General features: G+C 41.6%; 2 protein-coding genes across 2 annotated transcripts; both read left to right on the forward strand.

Moving 5' to 3' along the window:
• The first annotated feature begins 798 nt into the window (after positions 1–798).
• tmem9 (transmembrane protein 9) lies at positions 799–5,085 on the forward strand. Its single transcript, XM_015967854.3, has 6 exons — positions 799–936; positions 1,113–1,223; positions 1,553–1,644; positions 3,816–3,924; positions 4,011–4,142; positions 4,237–5,085. Exons 2-6 carry the CDS (start codon positions 1,134–1,136, stop codon positions 4,375–4,377), a joined length of 564 nt encoding a protein of 187 aa, XP_015823340.1. The 5' UTR covers positions 799–936; positions 1,113–1,133; the 3' UTR covers positions 4,378–5,085.
• A 960-nt stretch (positions 5,086–6,045) lies between these two features.
• On the forward strand, positions 6,046–22,778 carry LOC107390862 (dihydropyridine-sensitive L-type skeletal muscle calcium channel subunit alpha-1). Its single transcript, XM_015967846.3, has 45 exons — positions 6,046–6,455; positions 8,544–8,649; positions 10,765–10,904; positions 11,555–11,688; positions 11,770–11,922; positions 12,011–12,216; positions 12,299–12,402; positions 12,479–12,624; positions 12,689–12,770; positions 12,851–13,011; positions 13,103–13,328; positions 13,420–13,627; positions 13,722–13,842; positions 13,921–14,035; positions 14,122–14,221; positions 14,303–14,372; positions 14,470–14,602; positions 14,708–14,837; positions 14,918–14,977; positions 15,064–15,170; positions 15,280–15,367; positions 15,829–15,936; positions 16,029–16,081; positions 16,175–16,321; positions 16,429–16,630; positions 16,728–16,886; positions 17,941–18,051; positions 18,138–18,221; positions 18,667–18,714; positions 19,130–19,156; positions 19,247–19,372; positions 19,453–19,518; positions 19,638–19,729; positions 19,815–19,974; positions 20,073–20,200; positions 20,279–20,375; positions 20,464–20,566; positions 20,643–20,744; positions 20,824–20,957; positions 21,040–21,165; positions 21,293–21,501; positions 21,594–21,658; positions 21,782–21,828; positions 21,900–21,956; positions 22,224–22,778. Exons 1-45 carry the CDS (start codon positions 6,271–6,273, stop codon positions 22,536–22,538), a joined length of 5,541 nt encoding a protein of 1,846 aa, XP_015823332.1. The 5' UTR covers positions 6,046–6,270; the 3' UTR covers positions 22,539–22,778.
• The last annotated feature ends 798 nt before the right edge of the window (positions 22,779–23,576 follow it).

Here is a 23,576-nt window from a genome sequence, read left to right on the forward strand (position 1 = left end):
GTAAATTTTTATCTTGGAGATGAATGAAAACATTATTTTCTGTTCAGTTGATCCAGATACATGTTTGCTCATTTGAACAAGAAAACAAACTGCTAAATTAATTTAAAAAGTGGTTTTGCAGCGAATGTAACTGTGGATAAGTGAATAGTAGTTGTGGGTGAAAAGAAAAAGTGCCACCTTTATTGCTCTCATTTATGAATGCCACACTGCTGAACAAATGTCGCCCTCTTGTGGCAAATTTAGGTTGTTTTGTCATTTTGTTTGGGTTCAAATAACATTTGAGCGTACTAAACGCAAGAAAGCAGCTTATTTCCACAGGGGAGTGGAAAAAAATCCTTATTCTTGAAAGCCAGATACTAAAAGATTAGTCACATAAATCCCTTATAGACAGCGTATGTGGCCATCAATCACCTTCATTTGGCAGCGTATTCCTTCTTGAACTCATTTAGTTTTAATATAAAATGTCTGTTGTTTTGGTATTCCGTGTTTGAATGGTTTTATAAATCGTTTAAATTTCATCTTGTTCCCTCTGTATCTTCTTTTTTATTATTATTATTAATTTTTTGTAACTATTGTTATTTTAATGTTTTTATTTTTATTTTTTGTATATTTGATTAATATACCTCCCACCAGAGGGTGTTCCTCTCTTTTAATTTGACATCTTGAAGGGGGTGTGAATGTTTGGATTCGTGTGTTGTTCTTGGAATTTATTATTTTGTTCTTTTCTGTTTTGTTAAATAAAGTTTAAGAATTTCAAAGTTATTTTAACATTTCACCAGCAGGAGGCGCCATTACCCCGTGTTCATGGGAGGTCAGTGATGATTCCGAAATCCGGAAGTTTAGAGTCAACTTGACGATTTTTTTTTTCAGCTGCAACCAAACCGCATGTAGCAGGATTCTGGATGTTCATAAAACAAGCTTTTCTGCTGTTACAGCGTAAGTTAAATATGCCATTATACGCAATAGCATTTTATTTTAATTTCAGAGTCAACGTTTGACGTGATATTTGTTTCATTTTTTGTGTTAGCCTGTTAGCTAACTTGGCTAGGTGCTAGCTTGCTAGTTGTATGTTTTGTTTTGACACTGTGGTCATTTGTGCTGTCGTCGTGCAGCCTGTTGTCCTTTTAGTTGAAATGCCCGGCCGAGGTGGATCCTGGGTCTTTGTTCCAGCCACATTAGTGACCGTGCTGCTGCTGGAAACTGCTGTTCCTGTTCAGGCCAAGGTAAAAACAAACCGACCATTTTATGTCCTGTTAGAGCTTGTTTTTGTATTATTTTGATTTTCAGTGTCAACTCAGTAACTTGTGTTACATTATAACAGATCTACCCTTTATGTTTTCATTGCATATTAGAGCAAAATCATAAATCAGTGCTTGTCAGAGAAAACCTTTATATGTGTGTGATTTTATCTTCAATCTACCACTATATTAAGGTCACATCCTTAAAAACAATGTTGCATCTTGTGCAGTCAAATATGTGCAAAATATCTTAAAATGCATCGTGGATCAATGAGAAGACCCAATCTTTAATTAACTTTTCTTGACTGTTGCAGAACTTTGAGGATGTGCGCTGCAAGTGCATCTGCCCACCCTACAGAAACATTTCTGGACACATCTATAACAAAAATGTCACCCAGAAAGATTGGTAAGGAACTTTATTGCGACAAAGTATCCTTTTAGGAGGGTGAGTTTGAGCAGCCTGCAGGAAGGTATTGTTCTAATTATTTTATATTAAAGGAGTCATCACCTGAAGTTTTCACTTTTCCACTTGAAAAACTGTAAATATAATGATTTCCTAATTATTTTTCACTGGCCGGGAAGCCGATAATTTAACATTTAACACTGATCATTTTTTTACTCTTGGTTTCTTCAACCAGCCCAGGTGCATCCCCTGAGCCCCTTGAGTTCTGGCCTTGATGTTGTCACAAAGGCAGGATGTACAGTACCATATATGGACAACGCAGAGCAACACCGCTATAGCCCGCACTGCTCTGCTTCCCCTCAAATTCAGTCGAGCACCGCCATTACTGAAATCAGGAGAACGGAAAATGTTGAAGTGTGTTTCACATGTGAGCTGCTCAGTTGTTGACTGCAAACTCCACACAAATGTGTTTGTTTTACCAAAATCAGACCAACCCAGCAAACATTAGTCCGACAGCAAGGCTGTGAAATATGTGGAATTCACGGCCAGAAAAGACAACTAGTCGTCGTTAAAAATATAAAAATAATAATTTGTAATTTCAAATATTAAACTTTTATCGCTCTGACGTAATTTCAGCTGTGATCAAGGGTCCAAATGTTTGCTGGGTTTTAACACCATTATTGGTAATAGACATTTTTTTCAGTTAACAAAAGTTGTCGAAGAGAGCTCAGTTAGCAAGACACCCGACTTACACACAGAGAACCCGGGTTCAAATTCAGGCTGGGACATACGAGATTCTGACTCAGATTGCAATTATTTAATTTTTTTAAATATGTTTTTTACTGTAATAAAGTAATAAGATGCTCAAATTTTTATTGTTAGACGTCTAAATGAGATGCGCTGAAAAACGTTGAATTCACTGCCAGAAAACACGGTGGTTTAATTTTTTTAACCATGACGGGACGTCTCGGACTGACGTCGTTTCAACGGTCACGGGAAGCTGGGAAGCTTGTGGATTTCTTTTATTTTTAACAGCGCTGGAGCGTGAGATCGATAGGCGGATTGGTGCAGCGTCTGCAGTGATGCGGGTGTTGTATTGGTCTGTCATGGTGGAGATAGCTGAGCTGGAAGGCAAAGCTCTTGATTTACTGGTTGATCTACGTTCCCACCCTCACCTACGGTCACAAGCTTTGGGTAGTGACCGAAAGAACGAGATCACGGATACAAACAGCCAAAATTAGTTTTCCCCGCAGGGTGTCTGGGCTCTCCCTTAGAGATAAGGTGAGAAGCTCAGTCATCCGGGAGGGACTCAGAGTAGATCTGCTGCTCCTCCACATTGAGAGGAGCCAGTTGAGGTGGCTTGGGCATCTGGTCAGGGTGCCTCCTGGACGCCTCCCTGATGAGGTTTTCCGGGCACGTCCAACTGGGAAGAGACCCAAGACACGCTGGAGAGACTATGTCTCTCGACTGGCCAGGGAACAACTTGAGATTCCCCCGGAAGAGCTGGCTCAAGTAGCTGAAGAGAGGGAAGTCTGGGCATCCCGGCTTAGGCTGCTGCCTCAGTGACCCGACTCCGGCTAAGCAGCTGAAAGTGGATGGCTGTTCCTGAAACTCTCCCCACTACTCTCGATGTCTGTGCTAGCCATTTTAAGCCAGAATGCTTTATAACTTTTGGGGCTATATCAGGCGAAGATGGCATTGAGGATTCATCTAGAATGAGGGGAGATTCCAACACTGAGAAACTTACCTGAAATTCAAACGGTAAGGCAGAATTTATCCGTCACAGGCACTTTATTTTGGAGAGAGATGCTGAAGCGAAACATATGGTGTCAACACCCCTGCTTCCTTCCACCAATCAACTCATTTGCATTATTCTAATGTCCTTTTCATACAGCCAAAATATCGCCTTTGCTCTCGCGAGAAAACGTCCTTTACAAAAAAAAGGGTCAGAAAAGCACTTTTTGATTTTTTTTTTCCAATACAAATTATGTTTATGACCTAATATGACGTAGATACTTGTGATGACTCCTTTAATAAGATAGAATCATTTTTAAATTTTGACCTCATTAATTGTTTTCTTGTTCCAAAGAGATATAATCCAGCCCGACTTTAATCTGTTTATATTCTATAACCGTGATGTGCCCAATGAACGTAACGTTTTCATGTATTTACAGTACGTGCCTCCATGTAGTGGAGCCCATGCCAGTTCCTGGTCATGATGTGGAAGCGTACTGTTTGTTATGTGAATGTAAATATGAGGAGCGGAGCAGCAACACCATTAAGGTACAGCTGACTGTCTCTGAGTTTGGTTGTTTCTGTTTTAGCCCAGTATCCTAAACGTTATTTGTTCTTTATGTTAAATGTTTCAGGTAACCATCATCATTTACCTGTCTGTTGTGGGTGCACTGCTCCTCTACATGCTGTTTCTGCTCCTGGTGGATCCACTGATCCGCAAGCACGACCCGTACACTCAGCCTCTGCACAACGAGGAAGACTCCGAGGTGACCAACCAAAGAAACGGCACATTTCGAGCATCTGGTACATTCCAGTTTTTACAAAGCTGTGGATTGAAACAGTTTTTATGTGTGTGTTTAGGAGATGCGTCCTCGTGCAGAAAGCGGGTCGGCCAGAGGAAACACAGTTCTGGAGCGAGTTGAAGGGGCACAGCAGCGCTGGAAGAAGCAGGTGCAGGAACAGCGCAAGACTGTTTTCGACCGGCACAAGTTGCTAAGTTAGAGCTCTGTTGAAGGCTTTAAGGGTTAAAGGATGCAACCTTCCCAGTTCTGTGCTGTCACACGGTCACCAGCTGAGTTATCACACACCTGGTTGTCACTGATCAGCACCGCTTTGACTGCATTGCTGTTTCCTCACTTTAAAACATTTCACATGTTCGTCTAATTCATTGTCTTATAATTTATAAGGTAACTACTGTAAGCTAAGCCAGCTGAGTGGAGCGTAAACATCTTTTGCACACGCCATTAGTACATTTTCTCAGTCGCTTCTAGGAATGTCAATGCTGCTGCTTCAGATTTAAATTATTTTAGGGTTGTCATCCTTTTTAAAATATTTGTAAATATATATAAAAAAGTGTTGCATGATTAAAGAAGAAGTTGTTTCTACAGATCAGCTTGCTCACAGGATTCTACAGATGTTAGTTTAGTTGTAATTTATTGTTTTTAAACTCAGACTTTTTCATTGTTTGCACTAAGGATCGTTATTTTTTGGGTAGGTTAAATTTCTGTTGCTTCTTTGAAACTGATTGTCCATTTTTCCAGCTCTTTGATGCAAAAATGTATTTTATCAAACCATCACAATCTGTGGTCTTTTGCATGAAATTCTGCATCTGAAGTTTCAGTTTTTACTCCTAATGGAGTTTATTTTTGTCTTTGTTTTGTTTCTTAATTTGATGTAAAATATTTAGAGTTACCGAAACCTTTTTAGATGAGGAAAAAATTCTACCGATGTGTCGCACGGCCGCTCTCAATCATTATAAGATCACATGATGGAATGTTTAATGGAAGAATAAAAATCTATTCCCCCAAGAGATGAAATAAAACAGAATCAGTTCCAGGATGTGGTCATGTTTAGTTTTATTTTCCTCAGGCTGCATATTTATCTTTAGCCTGACTCAACAAAGCTCAGGCTTGGGCTAAGTGTTTAAATAAATGTAAGAAAAAAAAACGTGTATTCATTCTTTCAGATGTTTGGAGACTTCATCTTTAGTACAAGCAATTATTTTATCTGCCACCAGGGGGCGACAGAGTACACCGCCATTAAAATAAACGCCACGATGACGTTACCACTAACATGTCAGAGAGCAGATGTCATCCAACGTGTGTGGTTTGCATAAAACTAATACAAGTAAAAATATTTTTATGTGAATTAATGAACATTTTTTGTTTCCCAGAATTATGTAGCTAATTAAATAAAGTAATTAATAAACATCCTTCCTACGTTATTAAAAGGAAGGAGGTCCCTTTTACTGTTTTGCTGCACCAAACGTGCATCATCTACTGATAATTACAGCATGAGAACATATTGAATGCTTATATTTAATAATTCATGTGTGCAAATGTATGCATGTGAAAGCCAGATTTATCATCAAAGTTTCTCATTTAACAAAATATCCTTCATGCAAACACTTCAATAAGTGTGGAATTCAAATCTTGCTCCCAGGAGAATATTTTCCAAAAGAGCCACATTGTTTACACTTTAGATTTGGTTTGCTGCTGCAGGATGATCCCCCTAATCCCCTTGTTTTTTCTGCTCTCTGCTGCCCCTCCTTCCACTCTGCCCTCTAAACCATCCCCAAGCATGGCCTGCCAGTGGTTCACAATCTAAATTTAAACTGCTGCAAGGCCAACTGCTCTCTTCTTCCAGCTTCCCTGAGCTTCTGTTATTTTTCTCTGCTGGGGTGAGCTTTTTTCTGTCAGAGGCCCTCAGCCAGGGGAGAGAGAGGGAGCCAGAGAAGAGGGCAGCAGGAGGAAGACCAACACAAGAGAGGCTGATCTGGAGCCCTGGGGGCGCCACTAAAGGAAGTTACATGCTGCATCAGAGAGTTTGGGATTTTACATCAAGAGGAAACGTATTTTCTGGAATTTAAAGTTTGTGTAAAGTGAAGGAATCAGGATGGCAGCCAACGCAGAGGGAAACAAGTCGTTCATCATGAACGAGGAGGAACTGAAGAGGAAGCAGAGGGAGAAGCTGAAGAAGCTGCAGGCCACGGGGGGCAATCCTCGCCCTGCCAGAACTCTCTTCCTCTTCTCACTAAAAAATCCTTTCCGCAAGGCGTGCACCAACATCGTGGAGTGGAAGTATCCTTTCAAAATCACACCTTTTACACTTTATTGGGACCCGTGGGTGAAAACAGCAGCTGTGATCAAACATTATTTAAATCTGATGTCATCAGAGAAGTGGTTTAAGTGTTCAAACACTTTTGATTCGTAGCAAAAATGTCATAAATAATAAGGAACATATGAAGATTGTAGAACAGAGAGAACATGATCAGATGTACTATGGAGCAAGGATTGGGACAAAATTTCATGTAACTTGTAACATGTTTTGTAACAGCACCTTTTGCTTTGTAGCATGTAAATAACGTTTTGCAACACATAGCTTTTATTTTGTAACACATAATTCTAATTTTATAACATTTAATCTTTGGTACGTAACATGAAACTTTCATTTTGTAACTTGTTAAAAAATCTATGTACAAGTTTCAAATAACTCAAAATAAAAAAACTAAAGGTTTACAGTTACAAAACTTAAATCTACGTGTTACAAAATATTTTGTCCCAATTCTAGTTTCCTTTCCCAAAAAACCAATAACAAGCCTTGTCTGACCAGCCAATCTTAGGTCTGGGGCACACCGGAGACAGATGCACCGCGCCGCCATTTTAAGTAGAAGCCATTATAGTTACTGAGAATTACTACACGGGGAGCGCAACGCCGAGGCACTGAAGATAGGCACCAGTTCTATTTCATGCGCTGTGGTGCTTCCGTGGCGTGGCTGTTTACAATATTGTGGAGTACTTTACAACAGATAAGACGCTGAACGGCTTTACGGCACAAAGCCAGCCACAGTTTTGATAACTTTAAAGTACTATTGATCTTAAAATATTCTAATAAATAGCGTACGTAGAGTCTGACAACACGACAAGTCTGAGCATGTAAAAACAAAAGAGTCACTTTCTCAAGTCCCGCATGATGTTGTGATTATTGACTTTCCGAGAAGCGCTCGGCGGCGCTTCCTGTGTGACAATTTGATTTCCCAAAACCGCTGCGCGGCGTGTCTGTCTTCAGTGTGCCCCAGGTTTTAGATTCCTGTCCAATCATGGCAAAAAGGGCAGAGGTCTGTTGTACGGCTCACAACCAAACTTACATTGTCACTCTTTAACAGTAGGTGGCAGTCATTTTTAGAGAAATTAAACTGATGTAAATAATGAACTTACATTTTCAATTAGAGCAGAATATCCGAGACACATGATTGACTGATAAGACAAAGCTTTTCATTGGTTCTTTGGGGAAGGAAGCTAGAATTGGGACAAAATGTTTTGTGACTGTAGACTGAGATGTGTGTTTTGAGAATTGTGATTTTCTTTTTCTGCAAGTAACAAAAAGAAGGTGTTCCAAGTTCAAACATGTTACAAGTCACAAAACTTGGTACAAGTTACACGTAATTTTGTCCCAGTCCTAGCTCCATAAAGCATAATTTTCCCACCATTTTAAATCAATCAGTTACACAAAATCTAAAAATAACCCTTTAAATAGGAAATCTTTATTAGATCTCAATCATTTCAAAACATTTCTCTTATTAAATCACCAAAAATTACAGTTTATTGTTTGTTGCCAAATGTGTTGCATTACCATGTTAATCATTATGGTCTGGATGCTGTAAAAGCAGCAACCATTCACGAACTGAGTAATAGAAACTGATCAGCTGCTCTAAATTTTTTCAGTAGAAATAGACGTGTGAATAAAACCAACATCTGCTAACATAACCAGGGATTTCTTTCCTCTGATGAGCCGTCCGTGTTTAAACGGTTTGTCATATTCTTGGGCCTCGCAGCTGTCCCGCAGCATCACACAGACATAATGCTGACCTGGCAGGGGAATTTTCTCAGAGAGCCCCCTATGGATGAGAATGGGGCAGCACAGCAGACAGGATTACAGGAGCTGCAGCAGCAACGCCGGCCGCCCGACGAGCTGCTTTAGGGATGGTGTTTCAGGCAGGATTTAAAGCCAGTGATCAGAGCTGCTGGTCTACTTTATGTTTGGTTAAAACGTGCAAAACACACCTTGTCTACATCAAAAACACTCACCCGTCCCTCTGTCAGCGTGTGTATGAGCTGGTTATTATCATATAGATTCTCCGCTTCATCATCCTTAACTCCCCCACCCAGAACATTTGAGATCATTATTTTATTGACCATCTTTGCTAACTGTATTGCTCTGGCTGTGTTCCTGCCCATGCCCGAAGAAGACAGCAACAACACCAACTCCAGATTGGTAGGCTGATGTACACATAGAAACGCTTTCATTTGTTTTCCAGTGGCTGGTTTTGTAGAAACATCCATCGTGAAGGTTTTGGCTTTGAACCTGCAGTGGCTAAGGGCTGCAGCTGCCCTTCAGCCCCATTTAAAGGCCTCTAAATACAACTCAGTTCTTTATTTGGAGTCCCATCTGTGTCTGCAGAGGGACAGCCAATGAACACGTGAATGGAAAAGTTCACTGCATTAATTTAAGATGTACTTGCTTTGTTTTCTGCCCTAAATCCTAAAGCACAACAAGGCAGTAGGTGGTTTAGTCTCTCATTTCAAAGACGTGTTTCTGCTGATGTGTGTCCAAAGAATTGTCTTTCAGCATCTTAGGTGTGTGTTTTCACTGCGACGGAGTGGTGGGTGGTGTGTTAAATGTCAGAAAATAAATCTGAGGTAAATCCTGCAAATAAAAACCTGCTTAGTCTCTGTGACACCCATTAGTTCAATTAGCAAAAGCAGTCTTAATGATAAAATATTGAATTGCTTTGGCCTTTTTGGACAGAATAAATGAAGAAGAAACAAAATCAGGAAAAAAATCCAAGACTTGTATGTTTAATAATTACATTTTAGACGACTTGGATTCAGATTTTGGTGTTTTTGATGACTTAAAGGAGTTATAACAACCTTGTGGTTTTTTTCATCTCAATGTGAGAGAATGCTGAGTTATTAGAGCATCAGAAATGTTTTAGAAATATTAAAAAATCCTTGAAATCCTTTCCAAATCAGATTATATTTTCATCAAAGCAAGTCAGTCCAGAAGCGGTTATAATCCCAGGATAGAAAGACTCGGCCTATTAAAGGACTAGAGGTTGTTGATGTAAACATGAGCATCACCACCAACAGAAAACTCTTTAAAACCAGCAGGACTAATAGATGAACCCAAGGCTAATATGGATTATTGTAAGATTTACACTCAAGATTATGAGATTTTGCTCTACGGTGTAACTTAGAGTGAAAATATAAAATTGTGGTCCAATCATCAGTATTACTGAAACCTGAAGTCAAGTTTTAATTCTGACCACAAAACAAACTTAGCAACTGACTGACAAATGCTTTAGCCAATCATCTGCTGCATATTTTAAAGCACTCGTCTCTTTCCAAGTTGCGTCTAATCAGGTTTTCCAGTTCGAAACTTTTCGAAACAGCAAATAAAATAAAGCACCAAACAATGAAGAAAAAAGCACGACAGAGGTTGTATCATGGTTTGTGGCTGCTTCACTCCAGAAACATTAAACAAGCTTGAACACAGATTAATGGAATGCGGCCACAGACGTCCAGTATTTATTATTTAAAATTGCACTTTGAGGTGGTTTTAGATAGTGAAATAAACTTTGACTTGACTCTATTGTTGATTAGACAAAGTCTTGTTCAGAGCCATTTTTGAGCACCTAACGATTAAATCTTATCAAGTGGTGAAGTTCCCTCACAGGAAACTAAACTAAACATATTCAGCAGATCCAAAGAAGCTGCTGAGAAAAAGATAAGTCATCAAAATCTCTACAAATTTCTTAAACGACTTCTGCCAAAGAGGGAAATCTGTCCCTGAAAAATTGTGTATTTTTGAGATTTGCACATTGCTAAACTCTACGAACCTTTGTGTCAGATTAACACACATTCAATTTACAGAGAAAAACATAAACTGTTTGAATTTGACCGTGTTTTTAAACAAATTTGCTTCGGCTCGCTCTCCTCCCTCCTGCCAAAATGTTTCTGCTTCTTACTTTCGTTCCTCCGAGGTGAAAACTGTAAGGAGAGATGGTTCACCCTCATGTTGCTGTCAGAAGTAGGTCAGCCAAGACAAAGTACACCAACCTTTTCTCGTGTTACCTCAGTCATACTGTTAAAAAATATGCTGGTTGTTTTACTGAGATGCTAAAGTACGACTGTCCCCGTTGAGCTAAGCATAAACGGTTTTAATCCCGGTAACATTTTTACTAAACACTGGTTATTTAGTCACAAACAGGATCCACGACACTGGCAGTCATCAAACCAACTGTGTTATACGTCACATTTTTAATATCTTTTGACAGATTTGAATGCCAGTGATGTGACATCACAATGCCAGATTTGTTTCTTTCTACAGGAAAGTCTGGAGTCTATCTTCCTCATCATCTTCACGTTAGAGTGCTTCTTGAAGATCATAGCGTATGGGCTTGTGTTCCATGAAGGGGCCTATTTACGGAACTGTTGGAACATATTGGACTTTGTCATCGTTTTCATGGGGTAAGATGAGCTCTGTGCAGCAGCTCGATTGCTCCTCTGCCAAGCCTTTGCTTTACCACAGCAGAGTTAAAAGGAAAAGTGACAATGTGTAGTTTTTACCATTAATCTCTGGAAATATCCATCGAAGTGTTGTAAATGAATTAAAAGATGCCCAGCTGTTGAAAAATATTGGCGGTTTCATAAAATATAACCATAAAAATCTGTTCTAAAATACATGGGAGTGGGTCTAAGTTCCTGGGCAACACCATATTGGATACCATGTTTCCTTCTACGGAAGCCAGTGAAGACAAAATGCATTTACTGATTTGTAACAAATGGTTACATAACTTTCACCATTAATAAATGTAGTTTTTTTACACATTTACCTCTTCACTCACTGCCAGTGGTGAAAGGGCATCTTATGTTCTTGTTATTTTGCTGGGGGTTGCACTTCCAATGATTTTTGACCCTAGCGGGCATCCGTTGGTAAAATCTTACTTGAACACCAAAATAACACTTGCTTGCAATGATTTAGGTATCTACTGTCCTTATTGCCAGAGAAAATACACACTGTCACTTTCAAAGGGTTCCTTCAAATTTAGTAAGGTTCTTTAGATCAACCTTGAAGTGATTGTTTTGTTTACTGGCTTTGCATTTGTTTCCCCCTACAGTCTCTTCACCTTTGCTTTGGATACCATAAATAATATTTCAGGAGTACCCGTCGAGAAGGGCGGGGGCTTCGACATGAAGGCCCTGAGAGCTTTCAGAGTCCTACGGCCTCTCCGTCTTGTTTCTGGAGTTCCCAGTAAGAGCCATGGTTTAATCCACACAAACCCAGCTGCAGACAGATTCCATTAGGACATCTGTTGTCACTGTTTCCTGTCAGGCTTGCAGGTGGTGATGAACTCCATCCTCAAAGCCATGCTGCCACTGCTGCACATCGCCCTGCTGGTCTTCCTTCTGGTCACCATCTACGCCATCATGGGACTGGAACTCTTTAAATGCAAAATGCACAAGACCTGCTACTACACTGGCACAAGTATTTATTAGAGGACACGGTCAAACATATTTGCACTCAAGTGTTGGCTCAGGTTGCTTTACATTTCCCTGTGTTCCTTCACCAACAGATATTTATGCAGCAGCAGAAGCTGAGCTACCAGCGCCGTGTGCTCAGGCCGGGAATGGTCGCCGCTGCATGATCAATGGTTCTGAGTGTCGGCCGGGTTGGGAGGGCCCCAACAACGGGATCACTCATTTTGATAACATTGGTTTTGCTATGCTGACTGTGTACCAGTGCATCACCATGGAGGGGTGGACCAAAGTGCTCTACTGGGTCAGAGATATCTGCATGTTTTCAGTTTAGATGATCATTTAAATGTGGTTTCTGACTCATTGCCTTGAGTTGTTGGTTGCAGGTTAATGACGCCATAGGAAACGAGTGGCCGTGGCTCTATTTTGTCCCTCTCATTCTGCTGGGCTCCTTCTTTGTGCTCAATCTTGTTCTGGGTGTGCTCAGTGGGTAAGACAGCAGTCCTCCTCTCTGTGTGTTTGTTACCTCAGATAAACAAGATAACCACGCTTTTGTTTCCACACAGAGAGTTCACCAAAGAGCGAGAGAAGGCCAGATCACGAGGGGAGTTTCAGAAGCTGCGAGAGCGTCAGCAGCTAGATGAAGACGTCCATGGTTACATGGACTGGATCACCCACGCCGAAGTCCTGGATGCTGACAGAGAAGGCAAAGGTCAGATCTAACCTACTCTTCATCTATGTGGGTAGACTGAATTAAATTCTGGTTATTTCATCAGGTCTCCTGCCTCTGACCAGTGGAGATTCGGACACAGACAGCCTGTACGACCTGGAAGGCAAAAGTCGTATAATATACTACTAGTGAGTCTCCTCTTCTGCTGTATTAATGCAGTATCCATCACGTCTCGGCACTGTGGGAAGACTTGTTTTTTTGTGTTTAGCCGTCTGGCCCGTCGCTGGAATCGTTTCTTCAGGATGAAGTGTTTGGTTTATGTGAAAACCAAGAGCTTTTACTGGGTGGTGATGTTCCTCGTCTTCCTCAACACTCTCACCATAGCTACAGAGTACCACCACCAGCCGGTCACACTGACCAGCCTGCAAGGTGAGTAATTCATGGATACGTTTTCCCCAGAAAGAAAACAATTTCTGGGTTTCAAATCAAAGTATTTCTCTTTTGTTTGTCTTGCAAACAGATGCAGCTAGCCGCGTGCTGCTGGTGCTGTTTGTCATCGAAATGTTCGTGAAGATGTACGCCCTGGGCCCCAGAGCGTATTTCATGTCACTATTTAACCGTTTTGACTTCTTCGTGGTCCTCTGTGGCATCCTGGAGATGATCATGTTGTCGGCAGGTTCCGTGGCTCCCCTGGGTTTCTCTGTGCTCAGGTGCATCCGTCTGCTGCGGATCCTCAAAGTCACAAAGTAAACCTAATCCCTTCAGACGGTCTGTTACATCACTCTAAACCATCATGGTCAAATGTGTTATCGTTTCAAATCCGTTTTGTGTTTTTAGGTACTGGACCTCTCTGAGCAACCTCGTAGCCTCTCTCCTGAACTCTGTTCGCTCCATCGCCTCGCTCCTCCTCCTCCTCTTTCTCTTCATTGTAATCTTCTCTCTCCTGGGAATGCAGGTGTTTGGGGGCAAATTTAACTTTGACTACCATAGGCCCCGTCGCAGTAACTTTGACAACTTCCCTCAAGCTCTGATCAGCGTCTTTCAGGTGAGGCTGTACACCCAATGTTCTTTTAAACGGTCAACAAGAGCAAATTTGACATAAATAACACCCATTTAACTTTTAATCATACATATCTCAGATCCTCACAGGAGAGGAGTGGACTAACATCATGTATAATGGCATCATGGCCTACGGAGGGCCCGTCATCCCTGGAATCCTGGTTGCTATCTACTTCATCATCCTTTTTGTCTGTGGAAACTGTATCCTTCACAAATGACAGCCTAGTTCTTTGGGAATGAGGAGTGGGACTTTTGTTTTCCTGAGCTCAGTGCAACCAGATATCCTCTTAAATGTCTTCTTGGCCATCGCCGTGGACAACTTGGCAGAGGCTGAGAGTCTGACCTCAGCTCAGAAAGAAAAGGCAGAGGAGAAGATCAGGAAGAAACTGCTGAGGTGAGCGTTAGGACACTTTTGATAGACGTGAAAGTATCTGATCTGTCCGTGTGCTACATTCAGTTTAATGTTGTTTTAATGTAAAGGTCCAAAATGCCTGAGAAGACGGACGAGGAGAGAGAGAGGATCGCTAAGAAACTGGCTGAGCAGCGGGCCAAGATGGAGGGCATGCCCACCACAGCCAAGGTTGGTGCTGATTCTGGTGTCAGAGTTACTCGTTAAAGAGCAAAATTATATTTAATACCTGTTTTGTTTTTTTTACTCTAGCTTAAAATTGATGAATTTGAGTCTAATGTCAATGAAGTGAAAGATCCATTTCCTCCTGCTGATTTTCCTGGTAAAAAAAGTTCTAACTTGTATTTATTTTTTTTTATTAAAGTCAAACACGCTAGCGCTTTAGCTGTTACAGAAATAGACTACTTTTTGCATCCTAGGTGATGATGAAGAGGAAGAGCCTGAGATCCCCATTAGCCCTCGACCTCGACCCATGGCAGACCTGCAGCTGAAGGAAGAAGCTGTTCCTCTGCCTGAAGCCAGCTCCTTTTTCATCTTCGGCCCTCAGAACAAGTAGGAATCTGATCATCATCTCATGCCATAAAGTGATAAAACATGTAATAAACATCTGTCGTTTAAAAGTCTTCCCATGCGTTCATATTTACCTCATCTTTGCAGATTTCGTAAACTGTGTTACAAGATCATCAACGCTTCCTCCTTCACCAACCTGATCCTCCTCTTCATCCTGCTCTCCTCCATCTCTCTGGCAGCTGAGGATCCCATCGACCCCAAATCCTACAGAAACCAGGTGACATCCGGTTTTGGGTGTAAAGTAGTCAAAACCTAACAGCTGTGATTTTTATGCCCTCTTTCTCATTCTTTTCTCAGATTTTGGCATATGCTGACATTGTCTTCACAACCGTGTTCACCATTGAGATTGTGCTGAAGGTAGATTGAAACCGCTTATTTTTACCAACAAAACAATTCTTATGACTGTATTTTTGTTATGAGCTAACACTATTCATCCCTGACAGATGACGGTGTACGGAGCATTCATGCATAAAGGTTCATTCTGTCGTAACTCCTTCAACATCCTGGACCTGATTGTAGTCGGCGTGTCGCTCCTGTCCATGGGAATGGAGTGAGTTTACTTTCTAGACCAAATCATTTACAGAATGTCATGTCTATTTGTTCTCATCAAACTATAAAAAATATATTTATTTCTGAGAAAACGATGTGTGGTCTTGCAGATCCAGTGCCATCTCTGTGGTGAAGATTCTCAGGGTGTTGAGGGTGCTGAGGCCTCTCAGAGCCATCAACAGAGCCAAAGGGCTGAAGGTACAACACCTGCATTCAATCAAATGGTTTTGTTCGATTGGAAGTAATCAATTAGACCTTTAATAACCCTTCACCCAAAAAAAGACAGAAAATTTAAACTCTTTATAGCAAGGATACAATTACAAATACAAATAAGGGTAAAAATGTCCATAGGATAGTTATACACAAGAAAAAATCATAATGTTTGGCTGTTATTGGGTTCAGGTTAGGGTTAGGGCTATATGTACAGCTGTTAGCATTAACACCTGTAATGGTGATCTATACAAGGCAGTACATATACTGCTGAGTCAGTGGGAGTGTTTTAAAGACATTATCAGCTCTGGTTTTCCATTTCACCTCAACTGAGTACAAAGAGCAAGTCCTTGTAAAGGTAGACAGCTAAACAGCACTTAAAATTATACTCCGTTAGCATAACTAAATAAAATCCTCTCACTAACTTACTTCACATCTTTTCCTAACAGCACGTGGTCCAGTGTGTGTTTGTGGCCATCAAAACCATTGGCAACATTGTCCTGGTCACCATGCTGTTAAATTTCATGTTTGCCTGCATTGGAGTGCAGCTATTTAAGGTAGGATTGTTTACTTGGTGTAAATGTTGTAAACTGATCACAAAGTATAGGTGCTTGTATGTTAAACTGATGTCTAATCCCTCACCCACCAGGGAAAATTCTACAGCTGCACGGATCTGACCAAAGTGACGGCAGAGGATTGCCAGTAAGACAGAACGTTCCTCACGCATCAGAGACTTCATACATCAGACCTGCAGCTCTGTTTCAGAGTAACTCAAACTGTTTTTGCATGTTTCAGAGGATACTTCATGAAGCACGTGGATAACTCGCTGCAGGACACCGTGTTGGCTAAAAGAGAGTGGCTCAACAGTGACTTCAACTTTGACAACGTTCTCAATGGGATGTTGGCTCTGTTTACGGTGTCCACGTTTGAGGGCTGGCCAAAGTAAACTAAAGAAACACCCTTCATACAATAATCAGCTGGTTCAAAGGTTATTGAGTTGTTTTCACTTTGCATAAATTAACTTTATTTTATCTCTGACTTATTTTCAGACTTTTATACAGGGCCATAGATTCAGCAGAAGAAGATCTAGGTCCTGTCTACAACAACCGTGTGGATGTGTCCATCTTCTTCATCATCTACATCATCCTCATCGCCTTCTTTATGATGAACATCTTTGTGGGGTTCGTCATCGTCACCTTTCAGGAGCAGGGTGAGCAGGAGTATAAGAACTGTGAGCTGGACAAGAACCAGGTATGAGCCTGAGCTGGAACTACGATTGTTAACAAATCTCCAAAACCATTTTTATTTTAATTTTAACATGCACTTGCTGTTTTCTCCCGCATCACAGCGTCAGTGTGTGCAGTATGCTCTGAAGGCTCGCCCGCTGAGGTGCTACATCCCCAAAAACCCATCCCAATACAGGGTGTGGTACATCGTCACCTCCTGCTACTTTGAGTACCTGATGTTCTTCTTGATTATGTTGAACACCTTGTGTCTGGGGATGCAGGTATGTAATGAAGCACCAGGTGGTAGACTAAAACAACAAGGACTGTCATTTTTAAATGTGTGGTTGACTGAAAAACTACATTTTAATGTTTTTTCCTGATTATAATCAGTCATTCTGAGTTCTTCATGCAGGCTGAACATGAAAATAGTCTCGTAAACCTATCTCCTGCATTAGCTTAGAAAATAGAAGTTGAAAAGCTAGGATTTGAAACTCCTCACAGATCTATGTCACTCTGTAAATTAGCATTCATGGATTCACTGATCTTGACTCACAACGAGGAAGGCTGTTGCTGTTTTAATGTCCGGTGTTTCAACTATCCGTGCTTCTCGTCGATATGTGCTACTGTGGGAAAATGCGCAGACCGGTTACTACGTCACAGGCTGTGAAGAGACGTGCTACCTCTGGAAGTTGTTGCTTGTTGTATGTTTACCTGACAGCTTGTAAATGGATTGTAAAATATCGTTATTTTACTATAAACAAGACATTTCTCCCGTTGTTTACCGTCAACCACAGAATCATGACAAACACTATATTTTAGCTAATAATTATACTACAGTTCTGTATTTTTGTGTAATGTCACCCATTTTAAAATCAATTGTGCTTAATACGCATGTTAATATACTGTAAGCAAGAGCAAAACTGGCGTAACACGCTGCGGTGGGAAAATTTGATGAGGAAGCACAGATATTCAGACCACCGGGAATAAGCTAACCGTTAGCATTAGCAACCTCACCACATGGCACAAGCTCCAGCTGGCTTGTGTTATTTGTGGAGATAAAACATTCACGTTGCAAGTCGATGGTGATGCTGTTATCTAATTCAGGGCAAGATTATCAAATATCAGGAATAAGACTTTAAAACCTGCCGTCTGAAGCTCAGCTGTGATGTGGGTAACTTTTAGGTCCGAGAAATGGTGCAACGGCATACTTCCCTCTGGGAACGACTTTCAAGGCATTCATTCCTAGAGATCACTGCAAATGTATTGATTAAAGGAGTAAACCACTTAATCTCTAATATATATCATATATAATGATTTTCTTTCCACTCTGAACAGCACTGCAACCAGTCAGACCATGTCACCAAGCTATCAGACACACTGAACTTGATCTTCACCGTGCTCTTCACCGTGGAGATGATACTAAAACTCATGGCCTTCAAAGTTAGGGTAAATACCCAAATCTTTGTTGTCCTCATTGTTACACATGAAGTCGTATTCCTGCATGGGTGAGCAGGATTCATCTGATCTCGCAGGGCTACTTTGGAGACCCCTGGAACGTCTTTGACTTCATCATCGTCATTGGCAGCGTCGTCGACGTCATCCTCAGTGAAGTCGACGTGAGTGCGCGTGATGTTTATCTTAATCTGAAGAATCACACATGTTTTAGATTCTCATTGCAGGTGCTGTCAGTTTATGCTGGTCAAATGAGGCAAGCCTGAATGTATTCACCAATCTGAGCCAAAAGCTTAGATTTGAAGCACCACCTCTGATTGGTGCCAGGAGAAACGGGGGTCAACCCTCCCCAGCGTCCATCAGAAAGGCGCATCACTAAAATGTATCTTATCTGTGTTGTGTGAGCACATAGAAAGAACAGTCACAGATTCACTTTTATTTATGCTACACAAACACCATCTTATCATCGTCGCCATTGTCCTCATCGTTTCATCCACAAACTTGCCACGATTTCTCCAATCCAAACCTGCTTTCTGTATTTCTCCACTTCCCCCATCAGCTCCTCTGTCCTCCACGTGTCTCACTCCTTCATCTGTCTATCCTCCACAGACTGCGCTGGAATCCAGTGGAGGGCTGTACTGTCTCCATGGCTGTGCTGTAAATATCTGCACCGCTGCATGAGCCTTGCTGTGTGAGCACTTATTAAACTACTACTCTCCATTTACTCGGTGAATCGGCCCCAAACGGCTCATAAAACAGTCATGTTACCACTGTCTGACATAGACCTCGGCTTTTACCATTGCATAAACAGGGCTACATGTCAACACTGTCTGTATTTAAACTTAAGGTAATGGCTTGATAGGAAACTAGTAGGATTTTTGCAGCAAACTGCGTTGAAGTTTAATTTGCATGGGTTAAACGGTTTAGCTGTTCAGCACATCAGACAAGTAGGGGAATAAATAACTCTGGTGTTTAACTTTTTTTGAAATCCTAAAGAGGCTTCAAAAAAAGGGCTTGGTGTGTTCGGTTCATCAGAAATAAATAATGCATATGCCACTTCATCTGTGTGCAGGAGACAAACCCTATGCAAGAAATCGCGGTAAGTCACGATCTGTTGGATTTTAAGGAAATCTTCCTTTGTGTTGAGTCTTTTCCTTCGCGTGAGCAACTCTTATTGTTTCATCCACAGGCCTCTGAAAATGCATCCGTGTCCATCACATTCTTCCGACTCTTCCGTGTCATGCGTCTGGTCAAACTGCTGAATCGATCGGAGGGGATCCGGAACCTGCTGTGGACTTTCATCAAGTCTTTCCAGGTTTTCATCATCACCATGGCTTTGTGGTTTTGACCTCTGATCTCCACTGTGCTTCTGATCAAACTGCTTTCTCCCTGCAGGCTCTCCCTCATGTAGCTCTGCTCATTGTTATGCTCTTCTTCATCTATGCTGTCATTGGGATGCAGGTAAAAGCCACCAAAACCAAACTTTAAACCTCTGCGGACTCATTATGTGTCTGAGTAATGTCACTAAAGCAAGCTAATCTATACGTAACCAAGACAATTATTTGACTTGATATGCTCAGATCTTTGGCAAGGTAGCCTTAGTGGACGGCACCCAAATCAATCGCAACAACAACTTCCAGACATTCCCTCAGGCTGTTCTGATGTTATTCCGGTGAGTCTGCTTGCTAGGATGTGGAGGAAACAAGATGGACGTCACAAGTTTAAAAACTGAACAGGGATTCTAACTTTGTGTCCAGATGTGCTACAGGAGAGGCTTGGCAGGAGGTCATGATGGCATCAATGTACGGGAAGAAGTGTGACCCCAAGTCTGACTTCCTGCCGGGAGAGGAGTACACCTGCGGGTCCAACTTTGCTGTTTTCTACTTCCTCAGTTTCTACTGTCTGTGTGCCTTCCTGGTTAGATGCTTTGATCACAGATGATCCAATATCACAAAACTTGATCTGCCCAAAAAGTTAAAGTAAGAATATTTACGTGTTTTTCTGACTCGCCCCAGATCCTGAACCTGTTCGTAGCTGTCATCATGGATAACTTTGACTACCTGACCCGTGACTGGTCCCTTCTTGGTCCACACCATCTGGACGAGTTTAAGAAAATCTGGGCTGAATACGACCCTGAAGCCACGTGTGTGAACACTACAGCTTCTGTCATTTCAGTTTTCACTTTGAAAACAGGATTATAACGAGTGTCTCTGATCTGTAGGGGGAGAATCAAGCATTTGGATGTGGTGACGCTGCTGCGTCGTATCCAACCCCCACTGGGCTTTGGCAAGTTCTGTCCACACCGTGCTGCGTGCCAGGTAAACACAACAATATAAATGCACTTTTGTTTTTGTTTCCTCCTCAAAGACACAAAGAGGAAGTCTGCTCTGTTCCTTCTGTCTGCAGCGGCTGGTTGGCATGAACATGCCTCTCAACAGCGACGGCACCGTCACCTTCAACGCCACCCTGTTCGCTCTGGTCAGGACCGCGCTCAAAATCAAAACTGAGGGTATAACAATAAACACTGTTCCTTCTCTTTCACCTGTTTGAATTTAGACCAAATTAACTGGAAATGTTCAATACAGGAAACTTTGAGCAGGCCAACGAGGAGCTGAGAGCCATTATAAAGAAAATCTGGAAACGCACCAGTATGAAGCTGTTGGATCAGGTCATCCCACCTATAGGAGGCGAGTCTGTGGAAATAATCAGGTTTCACTTTTAACAAAAAATTCATCAACTCTCACTAAAGTTCCCGTTGACTCACAGATGACGAGGTAACCGTGGGGAAATTCTACGCCACCTTTCTGCTCCAAGAGCATTTCCGTAAGTTCATGAAGCGTCAGGAGGAGTACTATGGGTACCGTCCATCCAAGAAGAGCGCCTCGGGACCGGAGATCCAGGTGAACTGAATGCTACATAACATCTGTATGAACAACTTTGTGTTTGAAGTGCCTCATTTTTCTGCGTTTTTTACGTTTTTAGGCAGGTTTGAGGAGTATAGAGGAAGAAGCTGCTCCAGAGATGCACAGAGCAATTTCAGGTGACCTTCAAAATGAAGAAGAAATGGACCGAGCAATGGAGGAGGCTGGAGAAGAAGGCATTTACCAGGTCTGAAGCTTATTCCCTCAACGAGTCCCGCTGTCATGCACGAACCACCATGTTCACATTCAAAAAAGTAGTTGTAAGTTTAGGTTTCTTGACTAAAACTTGGGCCTTTGGATCTTGGTTTTTCCAGCGTTCACACAATCTTTTTGGAAATCGAGTGGACTCCTTCTCCTCTGAGCCTGCCAACGCTCAGCAATCCCAGGTGACCCACCAGAGACCCCTCCAGTTCTCCGAAAGCCAGTCCGAGTCTCCACCCAACTCCTCAGTGTTGATGCCCAGTGCAGACTTTTTTCTCACAACTGCTCCCAAGAGCAACACTAACAACAACGCCTTTGCAGAGTGAGTTCCACAACACACACACACACACACGCACGCACGCACACACACGATGTGTGCTTATGTTGTATCTGATCATGTTTGCTTGCTTTTAGATTATCTTTTGAAAGAGAAGGCAGTCCAGAGGAGTTCTATAATCCTTACGAGGACCCAGAGCCAGGTAAGGTACCTCAAAGGACACATGTAAACTTTAAATTAATGTTATTTACAGCAGCTAAAGTATAGTGAAGTTATGTTTGCCTTGTTTGGATAAAATCTGTCAAATACTTTTATTTTTCACTAGACATCAGTCACCCCTGGAGCTTTACTGTGAGAACGGACAGAACACAAGTAAGGTTTCCTCTGGTTTAGATGACTGTGGATTTAGTACACATGTTAAGCATCATCACGTCTCTTTGCAGTACCCCTATGATCCTGAAGGTCAGAGTCAGACCGCAGCAGACCAGCTGGTCCAAGAGGCAAGTCAGGGATGGAACAATGTCATCAAATTATAACATTTTAGGAGGGTGTGACTTCTGTGGAAGCACATTCCCGCCACTCGGATAAAAAAAGATCTCATAACTATCAAATACTATCTTATAATTAGGAACTAATTATCTATAATTATGATTTTTTTTTTAAATCTGAGTGGTGGGAATGGGCTTCCATAGGTTTTCAGATTAAGATTGTAAAAACTACAGCATAAAAATGCATCTTTAAGTAACTCAACTTGTTATTTTCCTCAGGCTCTTGAAAGAGGAGGTCTGGTCACTTTGGCCAGAGACCCAGACTTTGTCTGTGTCAGTAAGAAGGAGATGGCCGACGCGATGGGCATGCCCGTCAACGACATGGAGGGAATGGCAAGAGGCATCCTCAACGAGCGCTCCCGCAGCATGAGCAGCAGCATCCCCTCTGTCAAAAAGAGACGCGCTGTCCCCGTCCCCTCCTTTGTCCATGCTGCCGTTCAAGAAACCAGCCAGCCAGAGCCGGCTGTTCGGAAAAAGAGACGCCCAATTCCCGTGATTCCTAGCCGAAACAAAATAGATGACTCTGAAGTTTAGAGATTATCTGAGATTATGTGGTTAATGTGAATTTTGACACCGAGAGGCTCCCTCTCCAGTCACATGTTGCCCCTTTGATGATCTGTATCTGTTAGTCTGACTGAAGGTCAACATGCAGAAGGGATCAGGGCTTATTGAGTTAGTCAAAAGTGGATGAAACCAAAGGAGAAACTAAATATCTGATAAAACACCGCTCAGATTTTATGAACTAATAAAACTTTGAACTTCTATCAAAGTAAACTGACACTTCTTTCTTTGTAGCATTTATTGAGGACATCCATTCCACTTAGGGGACAGCCGAGTGTCAAACGTAGCCTCACTGAGGCAGGCAGCGGTCTTTATCGAGCTGCAGTTTACTGAAGGCCGTGGGAAACGACTCCACTCTGCAGATAAACGTTGCTTTGGATCCGACAGTCCTGATAGGTAACACGATGCTTCCAAAGCAGAAAAGGATTTTATTTGTTGTTGCTAAGGTTTACCACATCTTCTCTGACTAAAACCGTTATTTCCAGTTGAAAGGAGGGTTTTTATAGTAAATATTATGTAACCTATTAAACAAAGCACAGATCAACAATAAATGATTTGCTAGATTTAATTAACATGATTTTTCGGCATACCTGGAGTATGGCTGAGTTTAGCTTGGAAACTAACCAAGGCTGATCTTATTTTGCACTTGTTTCACATTTTGTGCCAAGATCCCAGCAGGCCTTTTTTAGTTTTTTTACTTTGTGGCTTCTGACCTCCCTTTGTTCTACGAAGATATCGGTAGTTTGAGTGCATCCCCCACCTTATCTGTCCTTTACTTCTGTACCTTTAAGGTCGATGTTAATTATGTATTTTCACCCCTGTCAAAGAAAATAAACTTTTCTTTTTGTCTGTATTAGTTATTTTTGCCACAAATTATTTGCGTGCCACTAGTGGAAACAGATTTAGTGCAGAAAGACTGCTACTCTGCAGAGGACGACGTTAAAGCAGACTATTAATAGCAACACCCAGGAAAGCTGAGACTTCTTATGGAGTGAAATCTAAGGCAGTGAC

The sequence above is a fragment of the Nothobranchius furzeri genome, chromosome 15, assembly GCF_043380555.1.
Source record: "Nothobranchius furzeri strain GRZ-AD chromosome 15, NfurGRZ-RIMD1, whole genome shotgun sequence".
Classification (NCBI taxonomy): domain Eukaryota; kingdom Metazoa; phylum Chordata; class Actinopteri; order Cyprinodontiformes; family Nothobranchiidae; genus Nothobranchius; species Nothobranchius furzeri.

Coding starts and splice junctions, on each gene's coding strand:
- tmem9 (XM_015967854.3), top strand. CDS start 1,134: ATGCCCGGCCGAGGTGGATCCTGGGTCTTTGTTCCAGCCACATTAGTG. Junction 1,224..1,552: donor CTGTTCCTGTTCAGGCCAAG/GTAAAAACAAAC, acceptor TGACTGTTGCAG/AACTTTGAGGATGTGCGCTG. Junction 3,925..4,010: donor GGAGCAGCAACACCATTAAG/GTACAGCTGACT, acceptor TAAATGTTTCAG/GTAACCATCATCATTTACCT.
- LOC107390862 (XM_015967846.3), top strand. CDS start 6,271: ATGGCAGCCAACGCAGAGGGAAACAAGTCGTTCATCATGAACGAGGAG. Junction 12,625..12,688: donor TGCTGACAGAGAAGGCAAAG/GTCAGATCTAAC, acceptor TTATTTCATCAG/GTCTCCTGCCTCTGACCAGT. Junction 13,843..13,920: donor CCTTTTTGTCTGTGGAAACT/GTATCCTTCACA, acceptor CAGTGCAACCAG/ATATCCTCTTAAATGTCTTC.